The sequence below is a fragment of the Nyctibius grandis genome, chromosome 10, assembly GCF_013368605.1.
Source record: "Nyctibius grandis isolate bNycGra1 chromosome 10, bNycGra1.pri, whole genome shotgun sequence".
NCBI lineage: Eukaryota > Metazoa > Chordata > Aves > Nyctibiiformes > Nyctibiidae > Nyctibius > Nyctibius grandis.
In genome coordinates, this window is record NC_090667.1 from 16,412,236 (window position 1) to 16,426,243 (window position 14,008).

Sequence of the window (14,008 nt, forward strand, 5' to 3'; positions counted from 1 at the left end):
AGGGCGGGGTGAGCGCTCACGTGACCGGCGGCGGCCGCCGAGCGCTGGGTCTCGTGAGCGCCGCTGGGGGGGGGTGGGGGGTCCTGGGCGCCGCGGCGGGAGCGGGCGAGACCCCGGCGGCGCGGCGGGCCCACGCGAGGCCGCGGCTTTGAGGCCTACCCCGGAGCGGCGGGCGCTCGGTCCCGCTGAGCTCCGCCGCCTGCGGCGGGCAGGCCGGCAGGCACCCCCCCGCCGTCGCCGCCGCCCGCGGGCAGTGCCGAGCCGGCCCGGGAGGCGCCTATCGCGGCTAGAGGTAGCGGGGGGCGGCGGGGCCCGGCGGCGCTGGCTGAGCCGGAGGGCGAAGCCACTGTCGGGTCCGGTGGGGCTGGGGGTTGCGGGGCCGGGGGCTCGCTGGCCCGGGGCGGGGGGGCAGGTCTCGGCGGCAGCAGCCGAGCGGGGTGCGGGGACGTGACACCGCGGTCATGGGTTGCTCGGTGCGGGCTCCGGAGCGTCCCGGGGGAAGGGGTGGGGGCTGCGAGTGAGGCCGGCCCCGGCTGCCGTGTGCCGGGAGACCCGAGCAGCGTGGGAGCGGAGCGGGTGTCTCCCGCTGCCTTCCAGCGCTGGCCGCGTTTATCCTGCTGAGGCCTGTTTCGGCCCTGTAATCACGGGGATTGTTCATCACGGGCCTGTTCGGGGGGTTTCTAGGCGTAGGATTGTGCTAACGTTTCCCCGTGCCGTCTGGGGCAGAAGCTGTCAAGTGCCCGGTGCGGTGGAGGTTGGGGGAGGTATGTCAGTGTGGAGCGCTTCCCTTTTGCACGGCGCTTCTGTGGGTGGGATCTGGGTGTTGGAGTGGAGCCTGTGCCTGAGGAACGCAGAGCGGTGTAAGAAGATGGTCTTCTCTCCGTAGGTGGGTGATGCCAAGCACAGCCATGAAGAAAAAGGTAAGAACTGAAAGGGAGGATCCTTTGTAGTTGGGTTTTCCTTTATCATCTGCGTTTGCTGATGTTACGTGTTTGTATCTGCACCTCGGCGTGTTCTTTGGCTGTCAGGTGCCTCGTAAGGCTCTCGGTGTCAGCAGATGCATCCTCTGCTTAACGTGCTAGAAATTAAAATTGGGGTTGAGTTTATTCGCTGACACGAACAGCAGGGCAGGCTCGCTGCAGAGCATCCACGCTGACTGCTGGGTGAGTGTTTCTGGTACGTGTTGCAAAACCCTCTGCAGCGTGAGGGAAGAGGGTATGCCCTAACCTGCTTCCTTGGCCCGTGGGGAGACCCTTGGGGTGTGTTACAGAGCGTGTGGGGAGCCCGTGATTCACTGAGGGCTCCTGGGAGGATGAAACGTAACACAGAGGGAAGGAGTAGTGCTTTTTATGAGAATTGGGGGCATGTTGTCCAGCCGTAAGCATACTTTAGGCTGTGTAGAGAATATACGTCTGTCTTTCTGTGGTGCGCTGGGATTGGGTTTCCTGCCTGGCCCTACGTGCTGGTGTCTGACCCCTTTGAAAGGCCCCCGCAGGCTGAAGCCTGGGAGCTGGGTTGCCCTGGAGGCTGGCTGGGGCTGTGCCTGGGAGCTGGATTGAGTTTCTGCGTGTGCTTTTCTGCAGGTGGTCTGAAATAAGAGCTGTTGATGTTCTCTCTTTCTGCTCTGTGTGTAGCTCAGGGGAGAAGACAGCATCGCTTTATGGGGGTTTGCTTTGGACAGGCTGGTAGGGGTGACCTGACCAGCCTGCCTCTGTGAGGAAGACTCCTTACCAAAGCACCGAGGCGTGTGGTCAGCTCCTCTTTGGAAAGGGCGCTCACCAGCCTCTCAGATGTTGCAGTCGCTCTCAGAGGGGCAACTTGTGCAAAGGGGATGGTGCGATCCTGCCTGCCCTGTTGTGCCCTGGGAGTCTGGCAGCTGTTGCTGTGCAGTCCTGGAGCGGGGCTGGGAGTGGAGCGAGCACCTTCCCCGCTCGCATTTGGCACCGCTGCGGGCTGGGCAGGCAGACTCCGGCCGGTTGCACTCTCGTTAAACCTATCCTTGATGATAGATTTTCAGAGCTGTTGCCAAAGGCTGGCTTTGACTTTGTAACTGGAACTTGTTTAACAGCTGTTTTTGTGAGCGAGCCTGTGTTGGCTGTCACTGTTGGGGTTTTTTAGTTTTTATTTTTAGATCACAATGTAGAGTCCTGCCTTGTGCGACTGTCTCCCCTCTTCCCAGACACAATCATCCCTTAGTTTTTGGCTGCTAAAGGTGCTACCTCTCCTTTGGCCTGATGATCTGCAAACAGGACTGTGGGGTCAAGTGTCTCCCCGACACATTAGCCTGCTGCACTTGAACTGGGCTGTCCCATCTGCTTTTAACTTTTTGCTGGTCTTCTGACACCTGGAACTTGAAATGTAGCTGTCCCTGCCTGTGGCAGGGGGTTGGAACTAGATGATATTTAAGGTCCCTTCCAACCCAAACCAGTCTGTGATTCTATTTCACTTCTGTTGGGGATGAGAAAATAAGTTATGAGAAAGAAAAGAGCGTGATTAGGAGAGAAGTAATGGGTGGAGGACACCAGTGCTGAGTGGGCAAGGGGATGTTTCCAGCCTGGTCTTAAAGGTTTGAGATAAAGCTGTTGTTTTGTCTTGGCAAAGTCCTTTGCTGTCATCAAAAATGTCACCCCTTCACCTGTGGTGCTGGTGCCTTTGGAAGGCATGCAGGTGTGAGGGGCTGGGGAGGCTGTGGCCACTTCGGGAGCAGCTCCTGCTCTTCCCCGAGTGCTGGTTACAGACTCCGAGTCCTCTCTCCTCCGATGCGTTCACATCTGCTGTGTTTGGGTGGCTTCATCAGTAAGATGGTAACCCAAGGGAGCTGTGAAGGACTCGGTGCTCTGTGGTAGCTAATTCTTTCTTCTTTTTGTCTTCCCAGGTGCTGCTGATGGGTAAAAGTGGGTCAGGGAAGACCAGCATGAGGTCCATTATCTTTGCAAACTACATCGCCAGGGACACCCGGCGCCTGGGTGCCACAAGTAAGGCTTCTCTTTGAACTGCAAATTCTCAGGGCTCAAACCCCCATCATTAAAGGGGTGAGGCTGTTCCCTCCAGCAGTGCCTCTCCTCTGCTCTGCCTGGAGTGGGTGGGTGTCTGCTGATCCTCCCAGCTGCCACACCTCCCGGGGAACTTCCCTCCTGAGTTCAGCTGAGGGCAGGTAGGACGCAGGAGTGAAAGGGAAGGCAGCCCTGGGTTCAGTTTGCTGCTTTACTGTGAACTTTTATCCTTAACTCTTCTTTTAAGCAGGAAGCAGCCTTTGCTGCTGCTACACCTGTTACTGGGGGGGTGTTCAGAGCCTCCTCAGGGTCCTCCTTGTTGGTGAAGCTTTCCTGTTGTTAGCCAGCTGATCACCAGTGAGGCTGGAGACACAGTGATCTTGCCATGCACCTGTGGCTTTGGGAGGATGATGCACTAGGGCTAATTAGTGTCTCCTGCCTCTTTATTTTTCTCCTCTCCGAAGCCACTGATCTGAAAAAGCAATAAGTGATTCCTCTGAAACAGGGCAGTGAATTGTCAGGATCTAACGCTCCTCGCTGGGAAGCACCTGTGAGGACTTAATGTCACGGGTTGGTGTACGTTTCCTCTTTGCTGTAAATTTGGCCTGTTCATAAAGTTTACATTCTTTGTGTTACTGACTTATTTTTAAGGCTTGCTTAAGGCCTTGCAGAGCGTGCTGGAACTAATGTTGTTCTTAAAATACCACAAAGATCAGAGAATGTGGTGTTAAAGGGAAACCACCTGCTCTGCTTCTCAGGAGAGTGGTGTCCTGGGTAGGGAGTAGGAAGGCTTGAATTACTCTGGGAACTGTCTTTTTCTGTGGTGCCTTCAGCTACAGATTTACGTGCTGTTGAGCTGGGATTTTACAAACCGTGGGCTGTGTTGTGAAGAAGGGCGTTTTTGGCTGCCCGAGGAGGCCGCTCTGATCTGGGTGTGTGGTACAGTCGGTGAACTCCTGTTTTCTCTTTCCAGTTGATGTGGAGCACTCCCATGTTAGATTTCTAGGAAACCTGGTGTTAAACCTCTGGGACTGCGGAGGGTAGGTGCTGTTTGTTCTTTTGCTTTTGAGGCCGTTGGGGGTTAGCTCTGGGGAATAAGGCTGGGGCTGTAACACAGCAGAGGTCCTCCTGCCCCGGAGGGACGAGGATGCTGCTTGTGTGCGAAGGGAGCGGAACAAGCGTTGTAAAACTGGTGAGACAGCTCTGGGAAGAATGGATGCCACATCTTAGGCTGGTGGGTGGAAGAGGTTGGCACGATTACGCTGTCTTCTGAGCTATCCCTACATAAAAGGAGCAGTGTGTAGGGCCACCCTTCCCTCGCTGGCTGCTTGCTTCAGCTGGCAAAAAGCCCGAGCCCCTCACCTGGACTTTCTCCTGAGGTGGTGGGAGGTGACGCTGATTTCAGAATTGCTCATCACCAGCTTGATCCGAGTGGGGTGTGTGCTGAGAAGCGATGCTGAAGGTTGATGGTGATAGTACAGCTCCTGGAAACAGGTTTTTGAAGAATGCTCTCCCACTGCCAGAGCCTCAGCGGAGCTGCCTGGCTTTGCTAAGCTCCATCAGCTCTCGTATCCTCATGCATTGTCTGAGCCATATTCAGCAAATGTTAAAGGAGGTTTAAACCCTGTAATAAGAGGCCACAGTGATGGTTTTGGTTATATTTTAGCTTCTGCTGCTGTGGCTTTTTTATGCTCAACTCTCCAAAAGCCAGTCTGGGTCCAGAAGCAATACAGCTCCGTTTGCCCAGGACACTGAGCAGCTGGCTGTGACAGGAGGGAAGCCTCAGCTTCCTGGGAGACTGGTGAGCAGATGCTCTCCAGGAGCGTGCAGCTTTGCTCCCCTGGAAATACCTGGGGAGCCTGATGTCATGGGGAATGCAGCTCCCTGTGGGGCTCTGGTCTAGAGCCCTGTGATGGGTTCTCTAGCTCAAAATGCAAACCTTGCCTTTCGAGCAGGAGGTGTTTTACCCGTAGCACCTCTCTTGGCAATGCTAAGCAAGACCTGGTTGCTCTAATGGGAGTCTCCTTCCTTTGTTGCTCTGCTCCTCCTCAGACAGGACACCTTTATGGAGAACTACTTCACCAGTCAGCGGGACAACATCTTCCGCAACGTAGAAGTCCTCATCTATGTCTTTGATGTAGAGAGCCGTGAACTGGAGAAGGACATGCACTACTACCAGTCATGCTTGGAGGCAATTCTTCAGAACTCTCCTGATGCAAAGATCTTCTGTCTAGTGCACAAGATGGACTTAGTGCAGGAGGACCAGCGGGATTTGGTGAGAAGCTGATAGTTGCCATAGAAATGCTTTCAAATAGAGCATCTTTTGACTGTGCTCATGCATTGCGATTTCATACTTCAAATCCAGCCCATCAGCACTGTTCCTAGAAGGGTTTCTCATATGTTAAGAACTGTCGAAGCCCTCTGAGCTTTTTCTGCCTTTTCTAAATTTATGTCATCGCTGTCTCGTGCATGTAACCTAGTGGAGAACAGAACTAACCATTTTTAGTGACAACTGCTCTAAACCTTTTCTTTTATAGCACTGATTCTAGTACTTTCACCAGACCTTGGCTCCAGAAGGGAGGTAGAACTGAAAGAAATCCAGCGACCTTAAACTTGCTGCTCACCATTTGGGTGGCTTTGAGGATGGTGGTGGTGGCAGTGATGGTTGGTTTCTCTGTAGCTGTTGCTTTCAGTCCAGCATAGGCTCTGCTCTAAAGCATAACCAAAGAAAAAAGATCTGAAACTTTCCCAGCTAACTAGAAGGTGATTTCTATGGGTTGATTCTGCTCTGTGTTAGTTTGGCCCCTGCCTGCCCAGAGGCCACCTTTAAGCACTTCTCCGCCCCAGGAGGCATCCTGCAAAGGCTGGGGATCAACCTTTCAGAGACACTTGGTGTTTTCTGTTCTTTTTGGAGCTTTTGGAAGGTTGCAGGGAGGTCGGAAGGTGTTGAGTTCCTACCAGCCTTGCTTTTTCAGCTTGGACTGAAAAGCAACCAACTCCTGATACAAAAGAAAAATGAGCTTTGTGGGTCAGACAAGTACATCCCTGGCTGCTCGGCCGCTCCCTGGCTTGCAGCAAGTTTGGAGGCCTCTTTAGGCTCTTGGCTTTTGACTGAAGTAAGAAGTCTTACTAAACTTTCTTCTGATTCCTGGTGAGTATGTGCCTGGGCAGCTGCAGAGGAGGCCGCGCGAGGTCCTCTGGGTGAAGGCACACCCTGACCTCCCTGCATAGACAGGCTCCTTCCCCGTAGCAGGTTGGCTTCGGATCACTCATGCTGCCTGAGACCGGTGATCCTCCTCTTCTTGCAGTTTGAGTTCTGCCCTCCAGCTCGGTGCAGAAATAGCTCAACGAGCTCATTCATAGGGTTGATGGGAGGAGCTTTTCCTCCCTTCCATCTGCCTTCCCTCCAGACTGAAGGATGAGTCTAAAAGCTTCTTGATGCTGTCCTGTCCAGGTTTGTTTTGGGACTAGTGGGCAAACACTGGTTTTATATAGTTGTGCAGACCCTAGTGAGGCCCTGAAGTGAGGGCTGGACAGAAGGGGGGCCTGACTTCAGGGACGCTTTCAACGTGTGTCATTGCACACCCATCAGGATCTGTTTTAAGGTGTATACTCAGAAGAACATGGAAATCCATGGGCCAGCTCCCCATCTCTGTAAACCTTACTGAAGCCTTTGGTGTCCCAGGACCCAAATGGGAAGTGTTGGTCCGTGCAGCATTTCACGGGGTTCGCTTAATGTTCTGTCATGTTTCTAAAAGCAGTACGCTGAGGTGAAGGTGGTCGTCGTGTCTTCCCCTGCAGAGGGGGAGCCACATTGCTGGCTGTCTTGCTGCTTTAGGAGCAGTTCTGTAGGAGCCTGGCACAAGGTGGTCTGGCTTTGCTGTTCCCCCTGCCCCCTTTTTTCGTAACCATAACCTCTAAGGGCAGAGTATGATGTGAGAAGAGAAGATTGTGTAAGTACACGCCTCAGAGCTGCTCATGCTGATGAACCTCAAGGCCTTTCTTCCTATCGTGTTCTCAGCGATGGGGCTTTTTGCCTGTGACCAGAGACTTGTCAAAATTTAGGTCCTCAGAGACACTCAGCGTGTCTGCTTCTGTTCCTACTCCACAACACCCATAGTTATTTCTCCATTGAGTCCCAGACAGATCTATTGCGAGACAGCCACGCTCTGCTTGTCCCTCCTGTTCCAGCAGAAGGAGTTCCTGCCAGCCTGTCCTGGCCAGTGTGCTCTGCTGTTTTCTTTTCTTCAGTGCTGCAGGGACTCCAGATTTGTTCTAATGCATGTTGTAAATGCAATGCAGCAACCACACCAAAGGCAGAAATATTTCCACTCAGCTGCTAATCTTTTTTTATTTCCAGATTTTTAAAGAGCGTGAGGAAGACTTGAAGCGCCTTTCCCGTCCCTTGGAGTGTGTTTGTTTTAGAACTTCCATCTGGGATGAAACACTTTACAAGGTTTGTGCAGCTTCCTCTCCCTATCTGGCTTCTCACCTCCGACTTGAAAACAAGGGCATGAGGAAGGCGAGTGGTTAGTTGCTGCTGGTTTATTAGTGACTGGCCCTCTTCAGTTCTGCATCAACTACTTCTGGAGGTTAGCTGGTGTAAACTGCATCTGAGCATCCTGGCTTTAATTAGCAAAAGTAAAACCCCTCCACATGTTGGAGTCGTGGTGTTAATGCTGATTAAAGAATTTGCCTGGCTACTTTAGAAAGAGCTTCTGCATCTTTCAGTCGTGTTTATCCAGCAGGGAATTGTTTCCTGTGTTTCTCTGCAGCACTGTTAAAACAGGAGCCTTCACCATCCTGGGAATCTGCTTTGCTTTCAGGAGTGGGTGGGGTTTTTTGCTATCAGTTGTGGCTGCGGTGCCAGAGGTCTTCCAGGTGTGGGAGTGGTGAGTGCTACCTGGGCTGTGCTGAGAGCAGATGATTGTTATAATTGCCAGCCAATGCTAACAAGCAGTGGTGGCAGCGTAGTGGCTGGGTTGCTTGTCTGGTGGTGAGGACCATTTAGGTCTTTCTCTTGACTTCAATGGGACTGCAGGTGGCAGATTTCACCCTGACTGCTGGGGGGAAGCGTGTGGTCAGGCTGACACAAACCTGGGTGAGGACTTAGGCACTGAGGTGAAGCTGAGCTTAGAGGACCCAAGGCTGAATGAGGACAGATGCCTGTTCCAGCATCCCCAGTCCCTTCTGGGCTTGTTCCTGACTCACTGGGTGAGATGAGAGCTTTCTGTTTGGATCAGCAACGAGCTGCCAAGTATCCATCTGCATGTTGACCTTGCTCAGGATTAAAAAAACTGTGGAAACTTGAGCGGGTTTATCTAGGAGCAGTAGATAGAAGCATTGCCAGCTTAAAATTAGGATGACTTAAACCTGTTTAATACTATTCTGGTTTCTCTGTGACTGATGTGGAGAAGAACTTGACCTAGTGAAGGGTTTACTCAGGTCTCGGGTACCACTGGTAGTCTCCACTGTAGCAGAGATACCTAGACACGGAGGTGGGGGAAGGTCCTTGGTCTTGCCTAGGCTATCAACACCCAGAACTGCCAATAATCACGTTTTGAGCACGTTGCATAACAAGAGGACAAGGCAGAGAAGTGCTGATGTGGCCCTGATGTTGTGTCTTTCTTTATTGACAGGCTTGGTCCAGTATAGTCTATCAGCTGATCCCCAATGTCCAGCAGCTGGAAATGAACCTGAGGAACTTTGCTCAGATCATCGAGGCGGATGAAGTGCTTCTGTTTGAGCGAGCCACTTTCCTGGTGAATACAGCAGTTCTGCCCCTCGTGTTCCCCTGCCCAGAACTGGCACAGAGTTCCCTGGGTGGAAAGTGCTGTCGTGGCAGCAGCCCAAAGAGAGGTGCCAGGCAGCGGAACGCATCGCTCCGGCCCTTGTGATATCGAAAGTAGCTGACGTGACCCCGTGGCTCACGGGACCTTCCCAAAATTTCCACTTCTAGCAGCTGAGCTGAGGGCTTGACTGGTGTTTCCCTCTTCCAAGCTATGAGAGGGTTTCATATCCCCATTCTGGGGTCGCCCGTGGGACTTTTTGTGAGAATTCCTGTCTGCGCAGGGCAAGAACCTTTAGCTTGAAATGAGCCTTTTCAGTTCCTCCTGGCCTGGCATTTTAACTGGTCTTGATTTCTTTTTTTTTTTGGTGTGATGCTCTACAAACCCAGAGCATGGATGGAGGATCACGGCGATGGGATTGCAGTGGCTTTTGAAGTTACCAGCTGTGTGGTAACTGTGCTTCTGACCTGTTGTCTCTGCGAGGTGAAAGGTGTTGGTTAAAACCGCCGTTGCTGTTTGTCCCTCCATACTCTGGGCTTCTGGATTCATCTCTTCAGACTTTGCACCAAAACTCCTGCTGACCTGAAGGAATGGTTCTGAATTTTTTTGAGTGCTTTCCTCTGATTTTGAAATGACAGAGGGAATGTGGAAAGGGAGCCGTTGCTTTTCTCACTTCTTAAACTATCAGAAGTAAACACTGTTTCTGGCGAGTTCTGCTTTTTGACCTTTTGTAGCTAATAAATAGTTCCACTGTGGTGGTATGTAACAGTACTTTTGTTATAAGTACATTTTTTTACTGAAAAAATAATCTTTGCTACAAAAATTCTATGCTTATTTTCAGCGTAATGGTGATTTTTAAGACGACTTTCTTCTCGCTTTTTTTCCTATATTTAAACTTCCCCCAGGACTCCTTTTGCCTGCAGTGAACACAATTTCAGAGTAAGATTTCAAATCACAACAACAGAAAAAAACCTACCTGGAAAGTTAAGGAACAAAGTTGCATGCAGTGAAGGCTTTGCTATGAATGTAATCCTTGAGTCTGGCTAAACCTGGACTTGTACAAATAATTGGGCATGTTTAAAAAGTAGGAACTACCTGATGATCTTTTTAAGGTGCTCAAGGAAAAAGAAAAAACCCAGAAAACTTAGTTCTTGCACACCTCCACGGGCAGAAAAGTAAGAGTTTAACATCCTTGTGGTAAGGGTGTGTGACACTTCCAGCAGCAGCTGGTTTCATGATCCTTAAGAGCTTAAAGCACACAGCGTAAGGTTTTTTAAAATAATCTAAGTGTCTGTGTCCCCTGCCTGAGGTGATGGGCTTGCATTTTTTTTTTCCACTCCTTGCACTTTTTTTTTCTTTAATCAATATTTAAATTGCTGCTGAGTTGGAGTATTCAGACCTCAAGTGGACAATGGTGTCTCTTCATACCTTACATACTTGCATCTGCGCCTGTGACAGGCTTCCTGGTGATTGTGTTACTGAGTCTTGTCATACCCTGAAAGCACCACAAGTATTGTTGCAAATAGTTTCCAAGATTCAATCAGCAAAAGGCAAAGGGAATCCCTGTCCTGGTCACCACCCCTTTCCCGTAATTGGTGTTGAGCCTGAGAAACCTGGGCTGAAATAAGTTCCTGACTAACTGCACTCTTTCTGCCTTCCAGGTCATTTCTCACTATCAATGCAAAGAACAGCGGGATGTCCACAGATTTGAGAAAATCAGCAACATTATTAAACAATTCAAGCTAAGTTGCAGGTGAGCTGATTTAATCATTAGGTGGGGGAGATGCCTCAGGAGGTATTTTGGCTTCATCCAGAAGCACGAAGGCTCTCCAAATTAGTGCTAGTTCTGTGACTCCTCAGCGAGCTGAGACGCCGTAGTTAAATTGCACCACGCTTAAACACAGCCGAGTTAATGGTTATCTTTTGTAACTTCCTCCTTTGGGGATGGTTTAAAGAGGTTTGTTTTGAAACAACCGTTTTATTCTAGGCCTGGTTCTCCTGGGTGAGGTGGGGAAGTTCCAGGTCTGAGCTGATAAATTAGTGACAGCAGCGGTGCGGAAGGTCGGGTGGAGAGCTTCAGCGCTGGGTTGGGGGGAAGAGGCTTGTGGACACCAGTGATCAGTGTTGGGAATGGAGAAGGGGAAAGCTTGCTCTGGAGCAGCTTGGCTTTGGAACAGGCTCCAGGTTCCCCAGCCTGTGGGTAACATCTGCAGCTGCTGGGAGCCTGAACGGGACGGAGACGTGGCTGCATGGTTTGCAGAGCTGGCTCCAGACATCTCAGCTTTATACTTATTTCTCCTGGTTATCCCCAGAGTGTTCAGCACAAATAATTTCATATTCTCAGTTAGCCTAAAGCTAAAGAGTTTTTTTTCTTTTTAAAAAAAACAAACCAACCAAACTTGCAGTTGCAGCTGGTGTTGCTTGCCAGGTGGGGACTCAAACACTCAAATGATGGGATGGTGGCTCTGTGGGTGCAGAAGCTGTTTGAGCAATGTTACATAGTTCATTTGCTCTTTTTTTCTCTTTCTTTTTTTTTTTCCTCCCTTCTTAGTAAGCTGGCAGCTTCTTTCCAGAGCATGGAGGTCAGGAACTCTAACTTTGCTGCTTTCATAGACATCTTTACATCAAACACATACGTGATGGTGGTTATGTCAGACCCTTCGATACGTAAGTTGGAGCACAGATAAGCCTCTGGCCTGTTTTTGTTTGCAGGGACAAAAAGCTGGATAGGTCTGGTTTAAACTGTGTTTTCCTCTTGGGAAACACCAGGCAAAGCAATAAAAATGGTTGTAATTAAAGGATGGAGAGGGATCTACTGTCCTGCTGAGCAGAGGGTGGGAGAAGGTGGTTAAAGAGTGCCTTTACCTTGTGGAAGGTGAGACGTGTGCCTGTGAGAGCCGAGGGGTTTGTTGCTGTCGAGTGGAGGATCGTAGCAGTGTGGGAAACCACTACAACAGATGTGACCTGGTTTAGTCGGTCGTGTCCAATAACCTATTTTGGGCTGTTGTGAGCTGGCAGCCCCAGTGATGTTTTGGAGAGGAAGCAGAGATGGATCACGCTGGTGCTGCCTGCACTGTCGTGGTGGGCAAGGGCTCTAATTATAGTAGCATTGATTTATCTTGGAGAAGGAGCCGGAGCCAGCAGTGCCAGCCCTTCAGGCACAGGGTGACCAGTGAGCTGTGCACCCAGCTCCAGTGGGAACTGCTCCTGTGCGGGTCTGAGGTGCTTAAGAGACGCTGTCCAGGACTTACAGTGTTGATGCTTCCTGTCACAGAATCCCAGAATCAGTCAGGTTGGAAGAGCCCTCTGGGATCATCGAGTCCAACCATTGCCCTGACACCACCATGGCAACTAGACCAGGGCACTAAGTGCCATGTCCAGTCTTTTCTTAAACCCCTCCAGAGATGGGGACTCCACCACCTCCCTGGGCAGCCCCTTCCAATGGCTAATGACCCTTTCTGAGAAGAAATGCTTCCTAATGTCCAACCTGAACCTCCCCTGGCGAAGCTTGAGGCTGTGCCCTCTTGTCCTATTGCTAGTTGCCCGGGAGAAGAGACCGACTCCCACTGCGCTACAACCTCCCTTCAGGTAGTTGTGGACTGCACTAAGGTCACCTCTGAGCCTCCTCTTCTCCAGGCTAAACACCCCCAGCTCCCTCAGCCGTTCCTCGTAGGTCAGACCCTCCAGACCCTTCACCAGCTTGGTCGCCCTCCTCTGGACTCGCTTCAACACCTCAACATCTTTCTTGAAGTGTGGGGCCCAGAACTGGACACAGGATTCAAGGTGCGGCCTCACCAGTGCTGAGTACAGAGGGAGCCTTTTCTCCTCTTCTCGAATGGTTTACTGAGTTAGGGAGAACCTGTGTACACCCCGTGAGTGAATTACCAGCTGTGACATGACTGTGCTTGAGGAGCAGCTGTGGTGACTTGCACAGCTGTCCCCCCTTCACCGTGGTTCACTCTGCCTCTTCCTCAGTGTTGTGCTGGGGTCAGCAAACAGCCCAGACCTTCCCGCGGGGTTGAAATAAGAGCGTGCTGACGGGGACGTTGCTTTTAGGCAGCACTTAACTTCTGAGGACTTGGTTGCTCACATCCCTTGTAACTTTTTTATCTCCCCTGTCCCTTTTCCGCCCCAGCTTCTGCGGCGACGCTGATCAACATCCGCAATGCCAGAAAACACTTCGAGAAGCTGGAGAGGGTGGATGGACCAAAGCACAGCCTGCTCATGCGCTGAACGTCGGCCGAGGCACATGGTCTTTGGGGGGAGAAAAAATGAATTGGAACTACTTATTTTTAGGAGAATCTAACAATGTTGATGTCTTTGGGCTTTGAAATGAGTGTGCTGCTTTATTTTTTCTCCTTTTAACGTTGGACTCTAGTCACTCGGAGGATGTCTGGATGCACTGCGGACCTTCAGAAGAGACTTCCCTGGCGCGTGTGGGGTTGGGAAGCAGCAAGGACAGGTGACGTGTGCGCGTGGGCTCGTACTCCTGGCTCTCGGGGTGGCACGTGGCACGGCCCTTCTGGATGTTTTGCTCCTGGGTGATCGTGTAAGTCACAGGAATGGAATATTTACTGGTTTATTGGTTGTTTGCTAGAATATGTTTATAAATTTCTCCTTGTCTTCAGTCATGAAAATAAATTTTTGCTACCAGGGATTTCAGATCCTAGAGCTTCGGAAAGCGGATTTTCTTTCTTCTAAAACCTGGGGCAGCTTTGGCAAGCGGATGTGTAACAGCTGCTTTCCTCCTTTCACGCTCTCGGGGGGCTGTGGACTGAAGGCCATGCCAGAGTTTCATTTAAGATGATTTTTTTTTTTCCCCTGACACGGAGGCAAAATTCACTGAGCAGGTGAAACAGTCCGGCTGCCATCGGCCTCTTGGCGCTTGCCACAGCGAGGGAAAGACCACGGTGAATAAAAGGGGCCAAAGATCCCGCCTGAGCGAGCAGCAAGGTGGTGCTGGGGCGCCTGGTCTTCGTCCTGGCGAGCCAGGAGGAGCCGTGGGACGTGGTGCTGGTGGGTGGCGTGAGCTGTATTGGCGACGAGGCAGTCGGGCGGGGTTCGGCACCGATGTTACTTGACGTGACTATTTTTTACTGAATTTTTTGTGTGCACTTTAATTAAACGCAGGAACAACCCAAGCCCTGTGAGTTAGGGAGATCTCTGGCGTGCAGGGGGGGAGCTGATGCCTGTCAGCACCTCTCATCCTTTTTTTCTCTCTTGCTG

The 14,008-nt window shown here is 51.3% G+C and overlaps 1 protein-coding gene across 1 annotated transcript; it reads left to right on the forward strand.

Annotated features, from left to right (window-relative positions):
• Nucleotides 1-159: 159 nt before the first annotated feature.
• LOC137667996 (ras-related GTP-binding protein A) lies at nt 160-13,463 on the forward strand. The gene is made up of 10 exons (XM_068409264.1): nt 160-292; nt 887-920; nt 2,876-2,975; nt 3,967-4,033; nt 5,046-5,268; nt 7,354-7,449; nt 8,633-8,755; nt 10,444-10,535; nt 11,334-11,449; nt 12,918-13,463. Exons 2-10 carry the CDS (start codon nt 894-896, stop codon nt 13,013-13,015), a joined length of 942 nt encoding a protein of 313 aa, XP_068265365.1. The 5' UTR covers nt 160-292; nt 887-893; the 3' UTR covers nt 13,016-13,463.
• Nucleotides 13,464-14,008: the final 545 nt, after the last annotated feature.

Bases quoted from the DNA above. Each gene is read 5' to 3' on its own strand.
- LOC137667996 (XM_068409264.1), top strand. From the start codon at position 894: ATGCCAAGCACAGCCATGAAGAAAAAG. The intron at 2,976-3,966 runs GTAAGGCTTCTC...TTCTCTTTCCAG, and splicing joins CCGGCGCCTGGGTGCCACAA to TTGATGTGGAGCACTCCCAT. The intron at 11,450-12,917 runs GTAAGTTGGAGC...TTTCCGCCCCAG, and splicing joins TATGTCAGACCCTTCGATAC to CTTCTGCGGCGACGCTGATC.